The following is a 25,411-nucleotide window of genomic DNA, read 5'->3' as shown; positions in this document are numbered from 1 at the left end:
AAATAGCCCTAACTTCAAGTTCTTTAAGGTTAATAGGCAAAATACAAATATCTTACTTTTTTTTTTTAAAAAAAGGGGAAAATCACTTTCCACTTGCATCTGCCCAAGGAATTACTTTCTCCAGGTGTTCTGTCAATTGTAGTCTCTTCAATAATTCCTGGGATGGAAGGAAGTGACAAAATGCATCCTACAAAACTCAATTCAGAAAGCCATACTGAGCTTACATGGTCACAAAAATGGGTTAATATGTATATGGTTCTTATTTTTTTTATCCCATTCCCTAGAAATGGAAACACCTGCTTCAAGCACACAAGCTTCTGCAAGTTGCAATAGGGCAGCTTGACCAGAATTTCTACCTAACTGCTTCACCTCTAATGACAGTTTGGATGTTTAAATGTAACCCATTGAGGCATAAGTTTGAGGCATTTTAACACACACAAGAGGTAGAACAATTTCACACAACACACACACATACTAATTGTAACACAACGGTCAGACCTTGAACCTTTTTATGCAAATAAAATATCAAGTTAGTTTGTGCTACAAGAATGTTATTTCCTATTATTCATTAGAAAGCTGTGAGCTTCTTGCACTAGAAAGCCGTTCACATATACAAAAGGAAAATGTCAATATTATAGGCTGTTCAAACTTTTTTAGTTAACAGCAGGAAAGAGAGTTGCCCGTAAGTTTGCTGCCCATAAGTTTATTTCCCGTAAGTTTCTGGGATTTTCAGGCGTTATGTTTTTGTACAAGTCTCAATGAACAACATACAGAGAATAACTTACATGAAAGCTAAGAGTTCCACTGAATTTCTGAGTTTCAGAAAGCTGAAAAATCAACACTTGGCTATACAATTGTACATACTTTTGGAATGTGTGAATTGTTTAATCTGAAGAGAAAATTACCATGCACAATATAGGAAGACTACTATGAGGTGTTTAGGAACTGACAATCTACAGGACAGACAGAAGTGTTGAGGTCTGCATTTCTGGCTGATCTACCTCCCTCTGCCCTTCCCCTTCTCACTGTAGTTTGCTGCAGGGAAATCAAGATAATCCAATGAGATCAAAAGATGAAGACAGGAAAGAGCAATTTTCCAAGTGACTGAATTTGTTCCTAATGTCTAACTTACACTGCGCTCATTTCACTCTGTTTGCAATGAGTGTTTTGTACCTCTCTACAGAAACCACACTACCTGCATCAATCTGAATTGCTGCAGCAGCAGCACTGCTGCTGAAGCTGATTTGGAAAATGTATGCGTGGGTGAATGAATGTGTTTGAAGAATGGAGAATCAAGACATATAGAAAAGGACAGTCTCCTGCCTACTTATGATTCTTTTTATGTTTACTGTGAAATTAGTATCCCCTAACATCTTTTCCTGGCCTTTCAACTATGCTTCCCAATCTCATTTGGCATTTGCTTTTCCATTCCCCAGTGCATGGGAAATGTCCCGACTGACCCTGAAGAAGTTAGAGAGATATAACAAATTCCACCTGTGTCCGTTCAAGAGGAATGCATGCCATATTTAAATAAGGGCCATTAAGATGTCCACTGCTAAAAGGTCCTGGCAGAACACTCACCCCAGTTTCTTGACATATTCCAGGTACCCAATAAGGATTTCATGATAAACAGCAGTCCGGAGGCATCTTGGGCGAAAGAAATGGATGCTGTCCAAGTAGGAGATGTACACACGCCTGTGACAAAAAGGAAAGAAAACTCAGTGGTTCATTACTTGCTCCTTTGATTTGTATCCTGAGCCCTAGTGGCATGGTGGTTAGAATGCAATATTGCAGGCAAACTTTGCCTGGAGTTCAATCCTGATGGGCTCGAGGTCAATTTAGCCTTCCATCCATGCAAGGTCAGCACATTAAACCGCTTTGTAAACCGCTCGGAGAGTAAAGCATTATGGAGCAGTATTGAAAGCCTAAGTGCAATTGCTATCCTGCCTTTCCTTCAGAAGCTCGTATCTTATCTAGTTGGATTACTGTAATTCATCTGCCATAGGGCTGCCCCTGAAGAACATCTGGAAAGCTCAGCTGATTGAAAATGCAGCAGCCCTCCCAATTATTAGGCTGTTCCCGAATTGCCACATTTTATCACTCTGGTAAATGCTTCTTTTTCTGAATAAAATTTGAACTGCTGGTCACCACCTGTAAGGACCTATGCAGCTTGAGGCCTGGATATCTAGGAGATACCTTTCCTGCCCTTGGTTTGGATGATTAGGCACCCCTGCCAAAAGTCCCTCAGATGGATAGGACATTAATAACAGTCATTTTATGTGGCTCATCTCCGTTGGAACAATCTGTCCCCCAAGGGGGAGACTTTCATGGCCTTCAAAAGATGTTTGGGAATGGATTGTCTGGCATTACTGGCACCAGACAGTTCCATACTGATGTACTGTTATCTATTTACACTTCAGATTTATATTCTCCTTCATGTCCTTCAAGATCGAGGCAGATTGAGTCAGGCAATAAAACGATATATATAAGTAGAAAGCACTTCATTTAATTTTTCCCACAAGTAGAATTATGTGAGACTGCCTGGGGTGAGATTGAATAACCAGAATCCTTCCTTCGTTTGGACGGAAGCAAAGCAAGACCTTGTGTTTGGAGGTGGACAATCCCATCCGTATTCTTGCACGTGCATGCCAAAAAAGCAGACATCCACACCATCAATTTCTTCAAAAGCAAAAAGAGCCTTTGTTCGGTAGGGGAAGGCCTCAGCCATTTCACGAGAATCCACAAATCTACAACAAAGAGAAATTCACACCATTTTAAGGTAAAAGATAAAAAGCTGAGGAATTAATTATTTGATGTTAGAAAAAAATGTCCCACTCAAGCAGGCTTACCGGTTATTGATTTATTTTCAACTATTATTGGTTGATGAAAACCAATAGATGAAAATGGCAAACACAACCTCCACCCAGAGGCTGTTCTGATATACAAGATTCTTTGGGTCCTGCATTTGGCATAAAATGCCAAGCTGTTTAGAATTCTTCCTTAAAGGATGAAGAGAACTGAGAGTGACATTTCTAATTTTTTCCCCAAGCAAAAAACTGCTCTATCTGCTAGGCTGTCATGAGAATCAGTTCTCTCATAAGAGTGAGAAAAACAAGATCATAGCAGATATGACCACTGCAGTATTAAAATGGGGTTAGGGAGAAATCAGGTCTCCCCCCACGCTCCAAAAGGGGGAGCTGGCAATGGCTTGAACATTTTCTAGAATATAGCTAGCTTGCTGTTGAAACAAAAACAATTGCTTTCACTCATCTGTTATGACCTCATAGTAATTGTTGTTCAGTAAAATATTCATCAGGAATTCTTTAGTTTAACTAATTGATCCTAATCTTCCTTGTTAGCTGTTGTCATAAACACAGCATAATAGGCTTTCTGCTTCAGTGTATAACATACTTTATTCTGAAATTATGCAGACAAAAATTCTCAGAATATATGGTAAAATGGCACTGTTCAGAAAAAAATTAAATTTTGGATGCTTAAATAAGATATTATAGAGAAATGGATTCAGTCAATTGGTAACGGCAATCAGATGAATCCAATAAAAGAAAGGCAAAACTCACCGAGATTTCATTCCTGGTTTGACTTCTACTGTTTTATCTGAACTGGCCACTACTCTCACAAACACTTCCCCAGCTTCTGGATGATTCTGCCTCCGGAGAAATTTGTTTACACGCTCTTCCAAATGATTCCCTAAGCGGGTAGTCTGTAACCCTAGTAGGTGAGGAGGAAGAAAGGAAGAACAGAAAGAGATCATCCTGTTCATTGCTCGTATATCATTACAGCAATGTTTGGCTTTATTCTTAAAGCTACGATCGACATCCTTTATCGACTGTAAGTAACCTCCATAGGAAATTGATAAGCTTGTTTCCAAACGATAAAGGAATGGCTCTTATACACCATCGCTGTCAATTCATAAAACATTCCTATGCCTGTTTTAGTAGTTGCCATTTAAAAAAAAAAAAAAAAAAGGGGGGAGGAAATATGGAACAGCAGTGCAGCAGTTTGAAGATGAAAGTATGTTCCAACTCTTTAAAAGATTGTAACTAAAATACCAGGGCTTTTGCCTGTGAATATATTTAATTGGAGAACGTGATGACACCCAGCCCGTGAACGTGCTCAATTGGAGACTCTGGTTTATGAGACACCCAGGGGGGAGGTGGGAAACAGAGTTAGAGGTGACTGTGAATTACGTATGCCAGAGTTGGCTTCATACAGGGCAATGCTGGTATGTCGCATCTAATAAATCCTTTGAAGTTTTTTGAAGTTTGGCTCGAGAATGATTTAATTAGGGCGATTGCTGGAATCCTGACAATTGCCTTGTGATACAAACCATCAACAAAAAGAGAGGTTCACAAGACCAATCATGGAATCCAGAACTGAAGGTGGGGAGAGGTGGCTGTATTCATGAGATACGGAATAACAATAGCACTTAAACCTATATACCACTTCACAATGCTTTACAGTCCTTTCTAAGTGGTTTATGGAGTTAGAATGTTGCCCCAGCAATATTGGGTCCTCATTTTACTGACCTCGTGAAGGCTGAGTCAACCTTGAACTGATCAGGATTGATTTCCAGACTGTGGGTAGAGTTTGCCTACAATACTGCATTTTAACCACTGTGCTGCACGGCTCTTATGGACCATATGGAGACAGGAGCACCAAATACTTTACAATATTTGCTGTTTCTCAAATTGGGAATACTATGCATGCGCCCCCACTTCTACTGGGGAAACGAGGAAAGTGGAGTGCTGCCAGTGTAATTCTGCTTTTTATTTAGATCTGTAATACAATTATTTTCCAACTCCATTACTTATTTGAATAAAGACAAAATCCAAATATGAATGGCCTTCCACAGTATTATTTAAACAATAATGGGATTCTTTAAAAGATGCATTAAGATATTGTGTTTAAATATAGTTAATATACAATAAAGGAGGCCATAAACTTACTTTTGGCACTGAATTTATTCTCTTTGCGTGTTCGGCCAGTTTTCTTCAAGCAGTTGTCACACACAAAACTAAAACACAATAAAGAGTTATTAAATGTATCCTGAGCTGAAAATATTATAAAAGATTTTTAAAAGGAACAAAAAATACTTCACAATATACTATTTTCTTCACAAACAGAAAGTGTGCCAAAAGGCACTTTTTTTCTTCTCACCCTCTGGGCCATTTTTAACTTGGTGCTGAAGCCCACCTTAATTCCTGAACAGCATAAGGGTATGCTGTATGATTGGGATGGCAGGGTTTGTAGGGCTGCGCTGGCAGAACGTGTTATTGCAAGGCTGAATCCAGGGACTTGGGCTGATGGCAAAAAGGAGTATTAGACTCATAAGTAGCTCAAGTCTCTTAGCCAAGCGATGGTGAGGAAGACAATTTGAAATGCTCAGCTCAACATTCCATTACGATCTGGCTGGAAGAGCTCTTTGCATCCCAGAGCAGTCGGTCAAAGAGAAAAGGCAAGTTCTTGTCAGCTGGGTATCTGTGTTCATTGCTCAAAAAGAGCACTTCTTTTATTTATTTATTTATTTGGCATTTTTATATGGCCACCCATCTCACAAGTGTGTGACTCTGGGCAGCACACAACAACGAATTGGATTTCCTTGACTTAGTGAATGCACACCACATCCAGTATCACACACATGGAATCTCATATTACATTAAGCCTGGCATGTGTTTATATTATTCCTTTAAGAAATTCACAGAATGATGCTTAACAGTATTCTGAGACAGCCTGGCCTGATGAAAGACAACGGCCAACAGAAGATTGATTCTTTTCTCAGATGCAGGCAAGATTTCATCAAGTGCCTTCTCATTTGCATAAAAACACATAACCAAAGCCTATGGGAAACCCATGTGAGGTAACAAGACTACAGAACCCCCAAAGCCTAATGTCTAATGTTGTTAAGAAACAGAGTAGTTCTTTAGGAACAAGCTGAATTCTAAGGATTACTTAGAAATAAGTACAAATTTAATATATAAAATCTGTATATTTCTTAGGCCCCCCAAAATGCAAGATGAAGCAAGTCACTTTCAGTGAAATAAACAAAGAAAATTTAAAAACATCATTGCAACCACATATTACAAGCATGTTGAGCAGATTTTTTCCAGAACCACAGAACAAAGATATTTTTTTTGCAAATCATCTACATCTACACAGAATTCTGAAACTTGTTTAATACAAAACAAACACTCTACCCCTGGGTATACTAGTTTTTATCTTAGCTAATTTTAATCTTAATATTTTTATTGTCATTTTTCCCATGTTGTAAGCTGCCAGGATTTGCTTGATAGAGAGAGGGTGGCAAATAAATTTAATAAATAAAATAAATATTCACAGTAGCAAAACATGGCAGGTCTCAGAGCCACTTACCCAGAAGGCCAAATAATATCGTAGTGTAATGCGCATATCTGGTGCATTTTCCGGCCACATTCTTTGCAATCAACAAAACTGAACAATGTAAGAGAAGAGGTTTTAGCTTCCTTGAAACAGAAATACGTATTAAATACACTTTTAAAATGTTAAAAGTGTTTCTGCATGAGATAGCTGTTTCAGACATAAGATTTCAGCATTATACTGCTTTCTAAATTACTGGATATTTACTTTTTAAGAAACTTTTTCTGCATTAGTTTTCCCAGCTGACTTATCGTACGCTGCCTAAATCTGAAGAAGTTCCATTTTGTAGCTACTGATGCAATAGAACACTATACTTACGGCTCGGGATCAAGTGTGTCATTTTTTTTCTTCTCAAAATGATCTTTTGAAATGGTTCTGCAAAGTAACACAAGAATTTAGGGCCAATTTTGGTTTTGGCTACATTATAACCCATAAGTATACTTCTGTAAAAAAGGCAGCTGCATACAATAAAGCTGCATATACTTCAGGAGTTTCTCATAAAGTTAGTCACTCTGGAATTTGATTGCCATCTGGTATTCTTAGACAACGCTGGCTCATAATTTGTAATTATACAAATTAACTCAAATCAAGTAGAATTTTTAACATTAAAAAAACTGTTGCCATTTCTGTGTGATATTCATTGAACAATGCTTGCAGGAAGCAAAAAACCAGTAAAAAAAGGCCTTCGGCACCACAACTATGAGAACAAGCTATCTAGGGTTGGCTGGCTTCTTTTTTGTTCATTGCCAATAATAATTCATTTTTAACAATATGTTTCAGACAGGACTATTTATTCTCCATATATTCCAGAATGTGATGTTGAGAACAGGGTATGCAATGTGTTCATGGCTGAATGTGATTTGAATTGAAGTCTTTTTAAACTGAACATTCATTAAATGTTGCTCAGTATTGAGGATGGAAAATGAACAGCTGCCATGCCAGAAAATGGTTAAAGGACCCGGATTCTACTGAGAGGGTGGGCACCTAATATGCTGCAAAGCTGCAGCTTAAGAATTTTCTGCAAATGTAAACAAGGCTAAAGTCTATGAGAAGGCATGCCTGTTGGTCTGCTATCTGATACGCCTGTACTGTAATTGAAACGGTTTCTTCCTTAGTTAATACTCAGCATGTAAAAAACCGAAATACTTACGTTTGTGTCTGGGCAGGATCATCACCCAGGGTAACGTTTTCGCCCTGGATTTCAGTAAAACATCTCTCACAGAAGTGATACCTGTCAGCGAGAAGGCCATATTTGGGTGAACTGGTCCATCAAAACACATAGCCACCCAAGCAATGGAACCACCAATCAGAGCAGGGCAGATCACCACGACGAAAGGGGGAGCGTTGTTTGTTGATTGATGGGCCAGTGTGGACAATGAAAAGGAAAAGAGGAGGGGAAGGGAAGGGAAGGGTTAGAAAAGAGGGAAGAGGACAAACAGCACAGACAGAAGTAGTAAGACACAAACACCAAGACAACACAGAGCAGAAAGCCAAGGCAAAGTGCGGGTTAGCATTTGGTCTCATTCCACGGGTGATAAAGGAGAGCTCCAGAATCCCAGCTTATTGTGGGGTAGCCTCTGTTTAATCTGTAAGTATCCTTTAAAGCAAGCAGTTACTAAGTTCAATTTTACTGCAGCCAAAGTAAGTTTATCGCAATATTTATGAATACAACAGAAATAAGAATAGTTTTAATGTTGTCCTCTATACCAAACTGTGTTTGAAAGTTATATTAAATGTGGCCAACTGCTCAAATTAAATGCATACTATATAAACAAAACCAAGCTCATACTTTAAACAAGCATGTAACCAAAAAGGATCATCCAGCCTATGTTTATTTTATAAATGTATGTGAATGTGAACTATTTATATGGTTTATATTATAATACACCATAATGAAGTGATATATTAAGGTTTTGCAAACTGAAACAGACTTGTTTCCATTTTTTTGCTAATTAGAATGAAGCTTAGCAAATTCTTTCTCTAAACAAAGATGAGAAAATATGGAAGCAAAACTGTATCAATGTAAGACAAAGTTAGCAAATGTATGGAAAAAGCTGAACTAAAATATAAAAACAGAGAAAGAAAAAGTTACATTTTTAAAAGCAAGAAAAGAAAAAAGATATAAACATTCATGAGTATCTTTATAACAGCAACAGTGGTTCTGATCATCCCAATGAAATAACAATAGGGAGAATTTAAAGTAACATGGTGGCTCATCTCCACGCTATTAAATTTTGCACTTGCTGAGCAATGACCAAGATTGCCTTTTTGTGAATTGGAGACTTTTAGAGATTATTCAGCTGAACCAACTTACTCAGTTTACAAAGAAATATCAAAGACTGATCTACAAAGCATAACAAAATTAGCCCAAAAGTCAGGAAGCTAAAGCATGCCTCCATCAATAATCATCTTGCCCCCAAAACAGCAACAGCAGCAGCAGCAGATTGCCGAGCCAAAGGCAAGGTTGATTCTACTTCACCAGTAACCAAGATTATCAAAGAGGGTCATCACAGCAGACCAAATCCGAATCTATTACAATGAATTCCAACCACGTATATATCAAAGCCAAGCATCGACCATCTGCCCCTTAGATGTTCTTTTCCTGAGATTTTTAGAAGCACCCTTTTGCTTCTGTTTGCAAGACTTCCACTTTCCTTGCTAAAATAGAAGTTTGTGAGAGGGCACCCATATAGTCAGCGATACAAAGCATTTGTCACACTCTCCTATTAGGGTAAAATCAACCCTCAGAATCAATGTGAGGACTTCAGGACACATCTTTTTCAAAATAAACAGCTGCAGAATTTTGGTGGACAATATTTCAACCCCTCATACAGAGCTGACATCCCATACAGCCACACAGTGTCTCCAAGCTGAATACAGCTCGGTGTTGTAGCCTGCCTTAGGCATCCTGTAGTAATGGTAGGCTGTAATAGTGGGACATGAACAGGGAATGTAGGATTAGGCTTTCTTACACATTGGACAAAGCAAGATCACAGCATAGATGGACATGTTGTGGGAAGGAGAAAGCAGTCATCTTAATAACTAATCAACATTGATTTATTATTTCTGTCCGCCCCCTCCACCCATTTCCTAAATAAATGAAAATGGTCTCAGAAGTCACTGCATTTTCTAATATGAGAAAACTCCTTCCAGATTCCAACAGGAAGAAATGGCAAGCACGCAAAATTAAACTTTAGTCCCTGCTTCTGACCTGGTCAGGAGGACACCAAGGCTCACCTGTTCTGGTAGCTGTAGTAGGCAGCATCTCTGGGGATAGTACACAGCTGCTTGCCATAGCAACACAATGTCTGAGGAGAAAATTCGTACTACAAAAGAAAAAAAAATGGTATAGAGAAGAGTTTGCTACAGAACAGAACTCTCTATATGCATCAATAATAATTACTGTCATGCAGTACAATCAAGTTTTGTTATGTTCTGCTTTCATATCTCATAGGACACCCAAGGCACCATCTCTTTCCTTATAGAGGAACTGGACGAAAGCCCATGGGGTCACTCTGTTCATATAAATTCAATCTGTAAAATTTAGAAACAAGCCTATAATTCTCTAAGATCATTAAATAATTTGTATTGGTCACCCAGAGATACCCTGTGATAAGATGGGCAACCAATAAAGTTGATAAAGAAGCACAAGGTTAAATAAGAATGCAGAGGTTAGCTGCTCCCTTACTAAAATATTCCATTGATTAATCATTGCTATTGTAATAATATTATATGAAGGAGTTGGGTGCTATGTTTAACCTCCTCTTAAAAGTTGGAATATTTGATTTTAAAATACATCAGATAAATAGGATATGAGCAGGACACTCTAAATACCTTATTTAAGATTTCATATAAAATGCTTGGAATACAGATTTTTATGGCATTAACATACTTTAGTTTCACCCAAAACATTTTCACTCATATGTATAGCAACAACAGTTCCACAGTATTTGTTCCATGGTTAATTTGCACATGGAGTGTAAATTATTTTATACTCAGTGTAAAATGATTTAGAGCCTTTTTTGGGGGGAAAAAAATCAAAAAGGTCTTATTTGCTCAACTGGAGCTCATATAGTCCAGAAATAATGGGGACATCAAAAGTAGCTAAAGAAAATACAACAGTTTACATTGTGGAAAAGCAGCTTATTATTAAGCTGATGTCATAATTTTATAATGCTTGTAAATGCCATCATTTATACAATATATTACACCTGCTCAGAATCTTATTTTAAAACAAAACACTGGGAAAAACAAGAAAAAAAGTGTTTTTCTTTATAAACTTATATTCATAGATAGGATGAAACCAAACACACCTTGCGGCCACAGCAGTATCCTAAGGACTGCATTACAGGATCAATTTCTTGTTCAAAGACCTCTGCAAGCTTAGTGCAAAATTTATAGACTCTTGATGTTTTGCGGTTGTAAAGCCAGGCATTATTGAACATTAGCCAGACATCATCCACATACTGCCATGGTTCTTGGTATTGCCCTGTATCCAACTTGCGTTTAATGGTAGAAAGGTCCATGGGGTTCTTCACAATGTCAAAATAATCCTTTGTATGTAAAAAGAAAAGGAAAGTAAAAAGACACGTTAGGTCAGTTGAAGAACTGAAGAAGCTTCTTGGATGAGAAGTGAAATGTCTTCAAGCAAGAACCAAAAAAGTCCGGTTGCCTTTTGAAAAAGCACCGTTGGGACAACCATGACCTGGATAGCTGTGAATCTCCATAGACAATTAGGTCAGCTTGACAGTTGAAGTCTTGTAACTGACTTCCAAGATTTTATGAGCAGAATCCAAAGACAATTGTTCCTATTCCAATGATTTCCAACTTTTCAATTATACATGAAATACTGATTAGACAAAAATGCATGAAAGTTCTTGGAATGAGAAAGGCTCCATGACAGGAGAGAAGAGGGGGGAAAAAAGAGAAATGTTGCTTTTGTGTGCAAACTTCTTTTCCTGTTTTGATCGTGGTAGAACTGGAGATGTACCACTTTCTTCACCACAAAACAGGTGAAATTGGAAACAGAGGACAGCTTCTCATAGAACTCCTGGAACCAGCCATTGCTAGGCCACAAAAGCACGTGAGCTATCTAATCCCAACCTAGGAGAATTGCAAGTTAACAGTCTGAATTCTAGGCTGATCTGGCCAGATAGTGGTCTATGTTTGTAAAAAGAAGGAACTGAGCTTACTGGTCGATCCATGCCTTTATTAAGCTTCCAGAGTTCTGAAAGATCCTTCTCTTGATTCCCCTGGGAATGATACCAAGGAGAGGAGGGGCTTTTCTCAGTTCCCATGCCAATTCCTGAGCTTGGAAAAAAGCTCCTCTACCTCAGAGTAAGGATTCTCTTCCCTTCCTCCTTTTTCTATGATACACTAGATACTTGAAAGACGTTTCATTATCCAAAGTTTCATTACCCAACATTAAAATCTAGTTAGGTAATAAAATGTCTGCAAGCAAGCAACCAAGCTCAGAGAGCACAAAAGAATGAGAAGAACTGTTGCACAGGAATTGCCCCACTTTCAAGACCTCAAAACATCTACTGGGCTTTTTACAGAGATCACGATATGGGTCTCTTTTGGTTTTCACTGAGAGGAAAAGAGACCTAGTAATATTCCCAAAGTAAAGTATATAATGCCAGAGTCTCTGCATTCTGCAGAGCCCTTTGACAGCTTTCTTGGTCTTCCAGATGTCAACTTGTTACAAACCATGCAGTATATCTACCACCACAGACACTCATCATAGCTCTCTACTAACGGTCAAAATATTCTTAATATAAAATACAAAAGAAATTAATAGGAAAATAAAGGAAAAAGGAAAAGTGTAGGGCAAAGGGAAAAAAGAAAGAAACTCACTCACCGGAATACCTAGAAGTTGAGGATCCACTGGCTGTCTGAAAGGTAACGATTCTGGATCCTGACGATACAAAGCTTCCAGGGTAGGCATGAGGGCCTGGCGCAATTCTTCAGGTTTAAAGACTGTTAAACAGAAATCTTATTATTATCTATCTATCCATCTGTCCATCCATCCATCCATCCCAACTATACTGCCCTAAATTTCCATAATTCAAGGCAGTTTACCTAACAATTAATGCAATCAATCACAAGTTATTGCTTTATTTCTCATGAAATTGTTTCAACTTCACAAATTTCACTGAAGAAATTTAATTACAAAAAAATGCAATAATCCCTGACCCCCTTGCTCAGGTAGCTTTAAGAAAGATAAAATAAATATTGTTGGAGAAAGGATCAGTAAATGATAACTAAAGCTAAAAAAATATGATCCTACCCATATACACCCCCCACCTCCGAGATTAAGGACAAGCCACAAGGAACAGCTATCCATTAACCCTGCTTCTCATTCTCCATGGCGCCTGGATGGCTGATCTTACTGGGAATAGAGTGATAATGCAAGGAAGGCTTAGGCCTGACTGCACAAGAGGCTTGACTGATTTGCTGTCCAGCCTCAGAAGATATCCCAGAGTTACAGAGACACAGACTTACTTTTTTTCCGTAACTGAGATGGTGATGTAGACTGCGATATGGTGCCATTGCTGTTCCCATCTTCCTCCTCTTTTAGCTCTGATTTTTTTCCTTCTATCTCCATTGATTCTTGTTTGCCATCTACCCCATTAGTTTCTTCTTTGGTTCGTGCAGGTCCCGATATGCCCTCCTCCAACTAAAAAGCAAAGGGAAAGTTGAGTATTTATCTCCAGTGCAACCTACTAGATTTGTCCATTTTTTTCAAGTAAGCAAGAGTAGGTCATGTTTTTTTATTAATCTACTAATAATGATTTGGTTCTCAATTACCTCTGGTTTTGGCTCCAGCTGAGCCTCAATATATTCTGAGTCAGCATTTTCTATCATGACTTCTGGTTTATTTTCTTGCATTTGTGTTTCCTGGCCAGGTTGCTGGGCACTGATATCAGCACTGGCAACAGAGGCTGGTGTAGGTATCCTATTGTCTGTACTTGCTGCTGCTTGGGATAGCTGGAAAGAGAGGGAGGGAAGGAAGGAGGGAGGGAAGGAGGAAGGAAGGAAAATATGGAAACCTGGATTTAGAGAATGGCACTGAATCTGCAACATTAAACTGAGATGACTGTCTGTAAACATTTCTATGGGGTGAATCTGCTTTACCTACCCATCTTAGAATCCATAATATATTTGAAGGATTGTGGCAGAGTTCAATAAGAGATTGCTCTGTGAAGCAAGCACTTACAGAAGAGCAATTGTTTTGGTGTGCCATAAGAAAGCTACAACAACGCCCTTGAAAAACAACACATGCAGAAAGATCTGTATCTTGTAAACTTCCAATTTAGAGCTCTTAAGAAAAGTTCAGAAATGGTAGATGATGCAAAATGTAAAGGTGCTAGCTGGAACCATCTGCCAATCAATGCTAAAACATCTGTTGTGACCAATTAAAGTGCTTCATCATTAAGCTCTTTATGGCAAACAATCAAAGATGGGAAACAGCAACTAAAGGCTGCCTGTAAAGAGTCGCATTGTGTCAGTCTTTGATGGCATTCAGGATGAGGTACAAACATTCTACTTTAAAAAAAAAAAAACAGCTTGCTTCTGCACAAGATCACAAGTTTGGATAGTGCTGCTTCACTTGCTGCTTGATTTCTAAGGAACTTCTAATCGAAGCAGCAGAAAGCCCAGACAGGGAAAAGATGAAACACTTACCGGAGTACTGGGTGCCTGGGTTGACAACGGCGGTGGCTGCGGCTGAAGGGGTTGTGGGGTGGGCACAGATGGAGGATGCACGGGAGTCTGAGGCTGGGGGGTGACCTGAGCTGGTGTAGCCAGTTGCCCCGAAGGGGTGCTTTGCATCTGCATGGTGTTGGGAACTGGGCCAGCAGCTGGAGTGGGAGCTTGGCCTGACGAGGAAGCAGGGGCAGATGGCTGGGCAGGCACAATTGACTGTGGTGGAGTAAGTCCTGGAGGGGCTTGGTGTGGAAGAGGTGGCGCTCCAGCCACTGTGGATAATGGAGGTGCAGCTTGATGAAGGGGTGACTGGCTCACTGGAGGACACGAGAGCTGATTGTTTTGTGATCCAAGTAAGGTAACTGAATTAGGAACAGCAATGCCAGGAAGCTGACCCTGTTAGAAAAAACTACACTTAACAGGATATACAAAACTTCATCAAATTCTTGTGCGCATACTGAGACACACAAATGCATCACATTTTCTTCTTGTCCAAGCAACAGCCACTGTGATATCCATTCCCCACAACTAGAATTTAGTAGAAGATTCCATATTTTGCGAACAGGTACCCCCCAAAATTATTGAAACAAATTTGCCATAAATTTTGGTTTACTGCAAAACTTACCTGTCCTACCCCAGCCTGTGCTGCTGGCTTCCCTAGGGCTGTATTGTTGACATTCAAAACTCCACTAGAGGCAGAAAATTGATTCTGGGACAGGAATTGGGTTTGGCTGGTGGGCTGACCCAAGAGGTTGCCAGAATGAGCTCCCATCACATTTTGAGACTGAGGCATTCGGGAAGGAGACAGAGCCATCTAGTAAACAAAATAATCTACCTATATTAGGATTCTGGATCATAGGTTTCAGAAGGCACAGATAGTAACTACAAAAGGAAGAATGGCTTTGCAAGGAAACACTGAACAAAACACAATGCTCTTTTAAATGGCTTACACTGAATATTTCCCAGGTTCCCTTGTATAATATAGAGAGCTGGGTGAGATCAGAAAATCAGTGAATATTGCAATAAAGTGCATTAACTGAAAATTCCAATGTGGCAATACTGGGAAGGATGCAAAGCAACCAATAGCTGAATTGACTTTCTAAAAGTATTCTAACAACAAAAGAAAAATAATATAATACGAACCGTCGAAACAGAGGCCATGGAGTTCATCTGAACAGGGTGATTCAGTGGAGAAGCCGCACGAGGCCCGACTGATGCTGGGGGCATTTGGGCATTCCCTATGGACATGGAGTTAAACTGATTCACTCCTGCAAAATGTACCCCCAGAACAGCTCATTAGACACACAATGTCCAAGCCCTGCTCAAACGGGCAGGAAAACCTGGCCCGGGCAATTCAGTAAACAAGTAGGAAGAAACAACAAAAGACACTTTGAGAGAACACTGGTGGGAGCCCAATGGACTCCAATTATCATACGTGGGACTGCACTGGGTCAACTGGATCTTTGGAAGTCAGACTTCTGGACTAAATATGGAGTTACGCAGAAGTCATATTAAAAATAGGAAGAAAGGGGATGCCCTTGTGACACGTCTCTTCTTCTATCAGTTCCCCAGGAAAGGAAAATTGCAATTTAATAAAATAATTCAAGCTACTCCAGCCTGACTGACCCAAAGCAACAGTTACTTTCAAAGGCATTGCAAGAGTTCTTTTCTGAACCTCCTGCCACCTCCTAGCAGTCCAGGTGAGGAATTGCAGTTGGACAGTCCATCAGCTCCTGTTGGAAAAGCAGGTGGCTGCAACTAAAGGACTTTTGTTCAATATCAGTTCAGTTGTGCCAATTGTGGCTTTACCTAGAACAGGGAATATCTGTTCTGTATAATCCCACCACTAGTCATCCGTGAGGGCAACTAAAACTATTTTGCCTGCAATACTGCTGACACTGACAAATCTCTAATTCAGTTCTAAGTGGTAAGCAGAAGTGACCCACAGCTATTTGAAAAATTTCAAGGATCTTATGTTTTCATATTCTTTATGCACGGGAACTGCTTTGGGCCTTTCCTTATTCCGCTTGTGCCTCTACTTTAGTTAGACCCCTGTGATGAGAAATACAGTTTCTGCAGAACAGCTAACCTCTGGAGATCGTGCCACAAGGTGCCAGTCTGTGTAAGAGCTTGCTGAGGGTACAGTATCCGTTTGCAAGACTGCAAAACTTCCAGAGGATGCTTTGCTTTGATAAAGATTCAGGCTAAGTGTCCCCCTTAAGGTTCACGCAACACCACTTGACCAAATGCATACCTATTTCCCTTTTTTTTTTAAAAAAGTTATTAATTCTGTTTCCTTGCAGAGGCTCATCTGATTAAAGCTGATTTTTGCAGTTTTATCGTATTTGTTGATCCTGTAATGGTATTTTTCCTAAAGTCTCATTAGAAAGTTTCCATTTGTTTTTCATCAAGACTTCACAGAACATAGATACTACCTTTTCATCAGCAGCAATTTTGAAGTTTCTGCAAGGACAGTTGATTTCAGTATATCTCAATTTAATACACCATTTGTGAGAAAGGAATGTCTGTTAACTCTGATATTTTTTTTAAAAAAAATGGACATAATGTATGTCATTTGTGTGATTATGTGAGTGGCACAAATTGATTCAAATGAGGAAAAACATAATTATGCCATTTAACAAACAACATAAATTGCTTCAGAAGCAACAGACAGTAAACTCTCCAGTAAAATTTGGAGTTCTAGAGAATCAAGAACTTGCTGGGAGATAATCAATCAGACTTGGGATAGAAGGTTATTGGAACAAGTGGCATAATTGGAGGGGCTAGGTAGGGTACCCTAGCTGAAAGCAAAAGCCACAGCAGAGATGCTGAGTAAAAGAGGAAGCAATGGATGTTAAAATACCTTGAGAGGTTTGCATACGGCCCAGGGGCACACTTGGCATGGATATAGGGCCATCTGTAAGAGAATAAATGAACATTAAACTCTGGTAGAAATCTAAATTATGTTAGAATTATTTAGGCAACATCTGTTTTAAAAATGATTGATTATTCATAAAATCAGAACATTAAAAATTGCAGATAGTGCTATCATCTTAAAAGATGGATTCTCCTGTCAGTCTTCCACAAGTACATAAGGAATAAATAGCAGTTTTATCAACTGGAGAGGTTCCCAACGGTGATAGTATTTATTTACTAGATTTTTTTTTCCTGCCCTTATTACTTTATAAGTAACTCATGGCAGCAGGCATACATAACTTTCCTTCTTCCCCCTACTTTCACAACAACCCTGTGAGTCGGGCTGAGCTGAGAAAGACTGGCCCAGTCAGCCAGTCAGCTTTCACGCCAAAGGCGGGACTAGAACTCACCCTCTCCTGGGTTCTGGGCCAGCAGCTTCACCATGAAACCTGTATACTACAAATGCTACACCTGTTACACTTTTGGAGGAGCCATGGCGGTAAACCTTGCTTCTCACACTACTAAGTAAACATCTAACAGCAGCTGTAAGCAATGTGGGAACCTGGTCTAAACTTCTCCAGCCTCCACCTCAGACGATGTATTCCTACAATGATACCTGAAGGCAGCAACAGAGCGATGCATAACAAAGTCAAGCAATCCATTTGGGAAGGAAGTGCTGAGAAGGGTGCTTTGGCTCATCTTCATCTTGATGCTGGGAAAGGTTCATATTGTCTGCTTAAGAAAATTCATTCGGGGATGCTAGGGAGGCACAACATCAGGACTTCCTTTCCAAGGGAGGAGGTCCAGCAAATGTCATCTCTTCAGAATTTCATAAAATGGTTATAGATTTGTAGGCAAATTCAAATTTGATCCTGCTTCCCTGTGGTTTTAGAAATTTTCATTTTTTAAAACTTGTTAAGATGGGTTTTTTGAACACAACACGATAAAAAGAAGTAGCAAGGTCTTTCTTGCTCTGTATTTTCAGTGAATCACTTACTGGGAGGTCTCACAGGCTGCGCTTGACCCACAGTTGTTGCCACTGATGGAATGCCAGGAGGTTGAGACCCAGGGGCCTGTAAGGTGGGCTGGTTACCCAAGATCCCTTGCTTATGCAAACGAGACCGCCGTTTCTCTTCTAGCTCTTTTTGTATCTTATATATTTTCTCTGCTAATAAATGGTAATATTCATCCTGAAAAAAGAAAATTTTAGGATCAGATGAGCACAGATTGAAGTTGTAATTTGAATCCATTTTGGTATATGAATGAATAGTGACCATTTGAAGCAGCTACCTCATGAAGCAGAGTACCTAAGTGAAAAAATAATTCCTGAAATTTTGCACAACACAGTCTCTAGATGAGACAGGCAACATATCATCCTCCAGATGTTACTTGATATGATCAGTTGTGATCTAAGATGGAGGATAGGAATTTAAATCTGGATAGCCATACATTGTCCATCAACCTATGCTCTAGATCAGGGGTGTCCAACCTTGGCAACTTTTTAAGACTTGTGGACTTCAACTCCCAGAATTCCTCAGCCAGCAAAGCCCGCTGAGGAATTCTGGGAGTTGAAGTCCACAAGTCTTAAAAAGTTGCCAAGGTTGGACACCCCTGCTCTAGATGAAAAGAAACTTGAGCAAGCTGCTGCAATACAGTGATAGGATTGTGACAGCAATACTGTGGATGCAATTTAATTGAACAGTAGTATAAATTGAAGCGATAGCCTTTTATTACCTAAAGATTGGATATCATGTTCCACTTCAAAATTATTTTCCTCAATCATCCCCCCCGATTTAACCTGTCAAAGCCCTTCTGGAAATGCGGTGCCCAGAAGTGTACATAGTACTTCAAGTACAATCTCACTGGCCCAAAGAGCTTTACACATCTGTGATGAAATGGTTTTGACAACATAGATCATGAACAGCACTGTTTAAAATGCTGGCCAGATCTCATCTTCTCACACAGGTATGTAAGATAAAGAACTGAGCCTGGCTCCTTTTCCTGGCAACAGTATTGCCACGACCCTTTTCAACTTCTCCTGTTCTGGGATTTCCTGGCAGCCTCTTGTTCAAGGGCTAAACAGAAATTGCATATAGCTTTAGATTCCTACAGTAACATAAAAACACTGTGACATTCCAGACTTCTTCACTTTAGAAGATGTTCCTATAAATTCAGATGCTACACTTAAAACTAGAACAGCTTCTTTCCTGTGAAAAAGAAACTTTCTAAGCAGTCTTTCTAAGCACTGAAGATTGAAGTAGTTACCTAACTGGCAATCTTTTAAATCATTATACCACATAGAAGAGCCCTGCAGTGGAAGTTCATGATCTTGCAGAAATGTACCTGAATCCATAATTTTTCAAAAGTGTGGCATTCTACAGCATTTGACATATCCAGCCAAACCTTTTTTTTCAGATCAATAACATACCCTACTGTTAGCCGATTCATACATATCGCCTTCAACTTTCCTAGCATAAGCCACCAGATTTTCCATCCGCCGATCTTTCAAAGCTGCTGGATCTGGAGTTGGAAAAATGGCTTGTACACTGAAAAAAAGAAAAGATTTAATTCCCTTTAGAATCATGGCAAGAAAACACCGTATAGTGGAAACACGCTTAAAATTCCAGCTCTTAAGAAATTCAATAAGAACTACTCTTCCTTCAGAATGATATGCAGCAATTGAAACCTTAGTTTGGTGGCACTGAGAGAAAAATGAAATTGGGAAGTAGAATAAATGTGTGAAATAGTTTTTCTCATGAACTACCTTCTCATATAGTGAAGAAGAAATCAATGTTTAATAAAACTAGCCAGTTTCTCATATTCCCCAAACCTAAGGAATGGCACCATAAAGTAACATAATTAATAGACTAGTTATATCCCATAGTGAGCTATGCCTTCACCTGGTTAATACTTACAGTTTGTGTACTAAGTGATTGCGCAGATCCTGGGTGACATGCTCATGCCAGGTCTTCCTCACCCCAGTACTTGAAGGTGGCGCAGCTGTTGGCATAGAGCCACTGAGATTTCCAACACTGCCAGAATTTGTGCCATCACTCATTAAAGTGCTAAAGAAAATACAGTTAGGGAACCTTTTGTAGATCTCTATTGTATTGAAATTTATTTCTGTACTTAAATGTCCTTATTGATGACCAAAGTTAAGACGTTATCAAATAACTACAGCAAGCACAAGCAATGAAACTTTACTGTAATTTTATCACTGAGCCCTCCCTAACAGCGAGATACAAAATGTCTATGGAAAATAACATTACCAAAACTCTGTAATTTTTAAAACTAGAACTAATGGTCAACTGTAAATAAGAAGCCTTTCTTACTTTGCTGTTCCAAGTGGAGTCGGAAGAGACGTTTCTGAGATCATGCTAGTCTGTTGATCAGTTATTCCTCCTGCAGCCAGATTCATCGGATTAGTTCCTTTGGAACAAGAATGTACTATGTTAGTCACGGAGCATTTTCAGGCAGTTCTTATATTTATATTAACATAATTTATGGATGCACCGTAGGAAAACTCAACCAAGAAATACATTTCTCAAATAACAAAGTAAAACACATATACATGATTAAAAGTGAGATGCAAATGAAATAAAAGTTATAAGCAACAGTACATGCATTGCAATCAGTGAAAATTAACTTATATTTTCCACCAAAGTGCTAACTTGCCCTCCATCCTCAACATCCACACTTTGTGTGCCAATGAGAACCAAAAAACTCCATTCTTTACCTATCTCAAGATACTAAGTACTCTTAAGCACAGAGAAAACTCATTCTGATTAAAGGAAAACGATGATGATGATGATTCCAGTTTCCAGCCAAAGCTAATCTTGCACTTATCAAGGATTCTTTGCCTTCTATTCTTTTCCATTTTCCTGAACACATCAACTGAAAACAAAATTCTCACTTTCTCTCTACTGCTAGAAGCAGCTCCCTTGCTTACCCAGTGCACTGATAGTCCTCATTTGCTGGTGGGTTTGAGGTGGTGTAGGCTGCTGGCCTGGTACCTGTGGTTGCAACGGTGCCTGTGGTTGATTGCCGTAGGGTAAGCCAAGAGCAGCATAGGCTCGTTGCATGGAACTGGGGTCAATAGGGTTAGGATTAGTTAGAGAAGGAGTTATGGGCTGTCCTGTTCCAGATGCCACAGAATTCTGGATTGCACCAGCTGGTGACCCAAGGAGAGCTAGGGGCAGGAGAAAAAAGTACTGAATTATGCAATACATATACCACAAGCTAATGCACTAATGATAAAAAATTGAAACACTAGCTCATATCTCTATGGAGATTCTCAGTCATCCAGGTCATGGTTGTCCCAAAGGTGCTTTTTCAAGCAGCAACTGGACTTTCTTTATTTTTCCTTGAAGACGTTTCGCTTCTCATCCAAGAAGCTTCTTCTGAAGAACCTTTGGGATAGCTCATAACTCAAACACCTTTTTCAACCTATGCTCACTCCTGAGGTAAGTGAAACTAAGAGAGCCATGACTGACTAAATATGAGATTTGGGGCTGGATGGAGATCCAAACCTGAGTTTCCCCAGTTCTACTATGGGGAAACTGTTGAAGTTTCTACCACACACATACTCTCAAGGTTTGGTTTGTGCTGAGTTCACTTCCAAGATAGCTCCAGCATTTTTAAAGGGACCATTTAACCTATCAGCAAATTTACATTAGGGTTAGTTTGTAAATACTGAGAAGTACATACATTTCTTGATGAACAACACTCCCTTCTGTTGATCTACAAGTGCATACAAAGGAATCATTTGTAGATTCAAGATCAAAATAACTTTCCCTCCCCTTAGAACAGCTGTAATTCTAATTCTATTGAAATGGGAGAATTTCAATAGCGCTCTGAGAAATATATTCAAAAATTGTAATTAGACATCAGTACTTAAGAAAAAACAATTATGCGATACGTATACAAATATACACATATACACATTACACTGACTAAATGCTGGCTAAAACCCAAGTTGTCCAAAGCAGCAGTTATTCTCATAATGATAATTCATTTAGCTGACTACACTTTAAGTTTCTTTGTTGTTTAGTGACCATTTCCCATCTTGCTGAATATCCAATCAACTATTTCCAAATAATTAATGCCAGAAGTCCTGATTAGAATTCAGTCACTACAAAGTATACTTCAGGACCAGCAATTTATCACTCAAATCCTTAGGACTTAGCATTCCTTGTTTTACTTCTCTACTCTGCTGTTCTATCCCCTCATATTCTTTAGTAATTCACCCTTCAGAATGATTGGTTACCAGATCCATTGATTTATCTCATCTCCATATTAGCAAACAGAAGAGAATATAATTATGCTCATAATTTTTATTTTTATCCATTTATATAGCAAATTTAGAAATCATCTTTCTCACAGAGTGATTCTGGGCAGAGATAGGTTTGACAGATTAATGAATGATTTTAAAGAAAGTTTTAAAATCTGAATACATTTTTAAAAAATATTTTCAGACTATTACATTTTATATCTAACAGAAAGGCTTTCGTGATTTTCCTAACTTGGAACCTATGTGAACAGAGTTACAAAAAATAATGGAATTTTACTTTATCGATAGAGACTACAGAATCTTGAAAGCCTAACAGGATTTCTTTCTTTTGCCTTCCTTTTATACCCAAAGGGCTTCTGGTAGGCCAATCTTTAGTTCCTTCCTTACTCTTTCTCTTCTTTCGGGACTAAGCAGGTGCCTTTGTAATAGCTGCCAGGTATTTTTTCTAAGGTTATTTCTATTCCTCTACATTACAGGCGACTTATTGGGACGGTTTTTCCCTTTGGGGAGCTGGGGTAGGCGTGGCTTGCATGTGACGCATCTGGCCCATGGCCCACCAGTTTGGCACCCCTACTCTTCATTTACCCTGGGAGGCTTTTTAGCCAAATGCAGGTAAGCAATCAAACTATTTAAGATTAAACATCCTAATAACACTGTGGCTTTATATTTTCTTAATTCGATATCATTTTAAAGGAACAAGTTTCAAAGGAAAGCAGGAAATGGAGACAATGTATTTGTTCTGAATTTTTCTTTACTCCCAATAAAAAAACATTCTTCAACAAAAAAGGCTACTTACGTTGCTGGCTTCTCTTGTCACTAGCATTTTTCAGTGGGAGACACACTGGGCAGTCATGCCGTGTACAATTTTTCCAGTGGGATATGATCTGACGTGATGATGCACAATGTGCCACTACAGAAGAGAAACCATAAACTAAACCTCTGTAGTCCTGAATAACCTTAATTCCAAGTTTGTTAAATCACACAGTAGCATTTGCAAAGCTTGGATCTATGAATAGGGGGTATCCACTATTTGCTATACTGCAACATAGAATTCGCTATGCTGAGAATTCTGCTGATCATATACTGAGGATATCACCTATTAAACAAAGGACCAGTAACTGGAATTACTGTATTGAAATACCATAAAGTAAGTCATATTTTTCTAAAAAAGACCTATGCTGCAAAGCCCTCATAGCTCGAATGAGTTACAAGAAATGCAACCTTTTGAGGTTGTTTATTGGCTTTGACACGTTTGAAGACATTTTTGAAATTAGAAGGAAAAACAAAAGATTATCCTTACCAGTCAAAACTATCTTCCTTTAGGTTCCAAACATACAAAGGAAGCAGAAATCCCAGCAGAACATTAAGAGTAAACTTTAAAACTCTTAATAAGAGAACACTAGTTAGTCAAAAGCAGCCCAACTAAAATGGATTGGAAGCAGTTTTTTGCAGTCCCACAGAAGATAACAAATGCCTGTGCTTTTGTGAGTACTTTTAACTCGTGAAAATCAATGCAAACGCAATGAAGGTGAAAGCTGAAAACATGTATGAAAACTCATTACTTTCCAGAAGATTCTATTTCACCAAAGCAAGGAAAAAGAAATAACCCAGCCATTTTGACTTCAAGGAACTATATGACACCATATCATGAGAACCATCAGGTTGGACTACTTTGGGTCAATTTCCATCTCCTAGATCAGGGTTGGGCAAACTTTTTGGCTCGGGGGCCTCATTGACTTTTAAAATTTGACAGACGGGCCACCACCTGGTGTTGAAATGCCTGTCATTACAAGTCAAAATCAAATGAATGCAATCATTCAATCATTCACATCAAGCCTTAATTCTGTACCAATCTTCGGCGGGCCGGATTAAAAAGACCAACGGGCCGGATGTGGCCCGCGGGCCGTAGTTTGCCCACCCCTGTCCTAGATGTTGTATAAAACCATATGAAAGGGACTGTTTTATACCAAAGCTAGGGAGCAACACACCACACGTTGGCTCTTACCTTGACAGGCCTTTCCCGCTTGACAATGCGTCATGTGATTCAGGACATTTTTCATAGTTCGGCAGTGTGGAAGAGCACATGTCCGCACTTCTCCATTGGCTTGTTCTCGCCTCTGACACTTATGAGCATGAAGTAGCAGAACCAGCTGTTGCTGAATCAGTTTGCGTTTTTCAGGGTCCGCTGTTGGCCCTGTTGACATAGCCTGTGTAGATACAATTCCCACTTGCTGTACCTGGGTTTGCATCTGAGACTAAAAGCAAAAAATGCAGTACATTAAGCTTTATATGTGCAGGACAACATATGTGCTTAATACATAAGTTAGTTTGACTACCATCTTAAATCTCTTGGGAGTGATAAACTACCTCCTAAGAGGCCACAAGCCATTTTATTTTTAATGTTAAACTTTAGCATAATTTTGCAGCTTACATAACAATACACACAGTACATTGTTTAGGAATAAAAGACTCAGGACTTAAAAAAAAATAGTGCTATAGTCAAAATATTTTACAAGCCACAACCTATTTTTCCCTAATGAAAAGTAATTAAATTACATGAACATTACAGAGCCTCCACATACTGAATGGAAGCCTGTTCAACTTGGCGCAGCTGCAGGGGTACATAATGACATACATTCTAAAGCGATCTACCTCCATCTAAAAGTTTTTTGGCGTTTGCTATTTTTTTTTCTCTTTGAGAAATCTTTCTGGTCTCCTAATTTGCATCCTGAACAACTTGACAAACATAACCAAATAAATCTTCCATAGGAAAACAATTCCTTATTAGCTACCTCAACTTCACCAAGGTTGCTACTAAACGTATCCCAGCTATTCGAAACAGCTCCTAAAAATCTACTAAAATGCTAAAGGCACAAGAAGGTTCATTCCAGAGTTCCTAACAGGTAACTTCATAACCCAGAGCTTGTCAGAAAATTTTATCACTACTTCAGTTCCAGGTTGTTTAGAATGTAGTTTTCTGCATATCTCTTGCCGTTATTCTCATGGAATACTATGTTGTTATTGTTTTACCATCTTGCCCTAGTAGTAATGACAATAAAACCCTAAGTACTGTAGCGAACCTCC

General features: G+C 39.0%; 1 protein-coding gene across 3 annotated transcripts in view; it reads right to left on the bottom strand.

Moving 5' to 3' along the window:
* The window catches only part of CREBBP (CREB binding lysine acetyltransferase), a 51,604-nt gene that overhangs the window by 12,139 nt on the left and 14,054 nt on the right, over window positions 1-25,411 (bottom strand). For 2 of the 3 annotated variants that reach the window (XM_026704553.2, XM_026704555.2), the window contains exons 4-26: window positions 24,333-24,582; window positions 23,124-23,237; window positions 20,987-21,226; window positions 20,370-20,466; window positions 19,953-20,102; window positions 19,466-19,583; window positions 18,035-18,227; window positions 16,985-17,038; window positions 15,265-15,389; window positions 14,747-14,935; window positions 14,101-14,517; window positions 13,225-13,404; window positions 12,919-13,093; window positions 12,275-12,393; window positions 10,728-10,967; window positions 9,652-9,740; window positions 7,565-7,645; window positions 6,733-6,789; window positions 6,391-6,468; window positions 4,968-5,035; window positions 3,579-3,729; window positions 2,601-2,747; window positions 1,582-1,695 (exon numbers count right to left, since the gene is read on the bottom strand). In XM_026704553.2, the coding sequence (XP_026560338.1) occupies window positions 1,582-1,695; window positions 2,601-2,747; window positions 3,579-3,729; window positions 4,968-5,035; window positions 6,391-6,468; window positions 6,733-6,789; window positions 7,565-7,645; window positions 9,652-9,740; window positions 10,728-10,967; window positions 12,275-12,393; window positions 12,919-13,093; window positions 13,225-13,404; window positions 14,101-14,517; window positions 14,747-14,935; window positions 15,265-15,389; window positions 16,985-17,038; window positions 18,035-18,227; window positions 19,466-19,583; window positions 19,953-20,102; window positions 20,370-20,466; window positions 20,987-21,226; window positions 23,124-23,237; window positions 24,333-24,582 (3,446 nt within the window). The remainder of the gene's footprint in view (window positions 1-1,581; window positions 1,696-2,600; window positions 2,748-3,578; window positions 3,730-4,967; window positions 5,036-6,390; window positions 6,469-6,732; window positions 6,790-7,564; window positions 7,646-9,651; window positions 9,741-10,727; window positions 10,968-12,274; window positions 12,394-12,918; window positions 13,094-13,224; window positions 13,405-14,100; window positions 14,518-14,746; window positions 14,936-15,264; window positions 15,390-16,984; window positions 17,039-18,034; window positions 18,228-19,465; window positions 19,584-19,952; window positions 20,103-20,369; window positions 20,467-20,986; window positions 21,227-23,123; window positions 23,238-24,332; window positions 24,583-25,411) is intronic. The other variant, XM_026704554.2, reaches the window with a different exon arrangement.

Source organism: Pseudonaja textilis, chromosome 14 (assembly GCF_049901715.1).
Source record: "Pseudonaja textilis isolate UNSWEBS1 chromosome 14, rPseTex1.2, whole genome shotgun sequence".
NCBI classification, from domain to species: Eukaryota; Metazoa; Chordata; class Lepidosauria; order Squamata; family Elapidae; genus Pseudonaja; species Pseudonaja textilis.
This window is presented reverse-complemented; position numbering and strand designations above follow the sequence as displayed.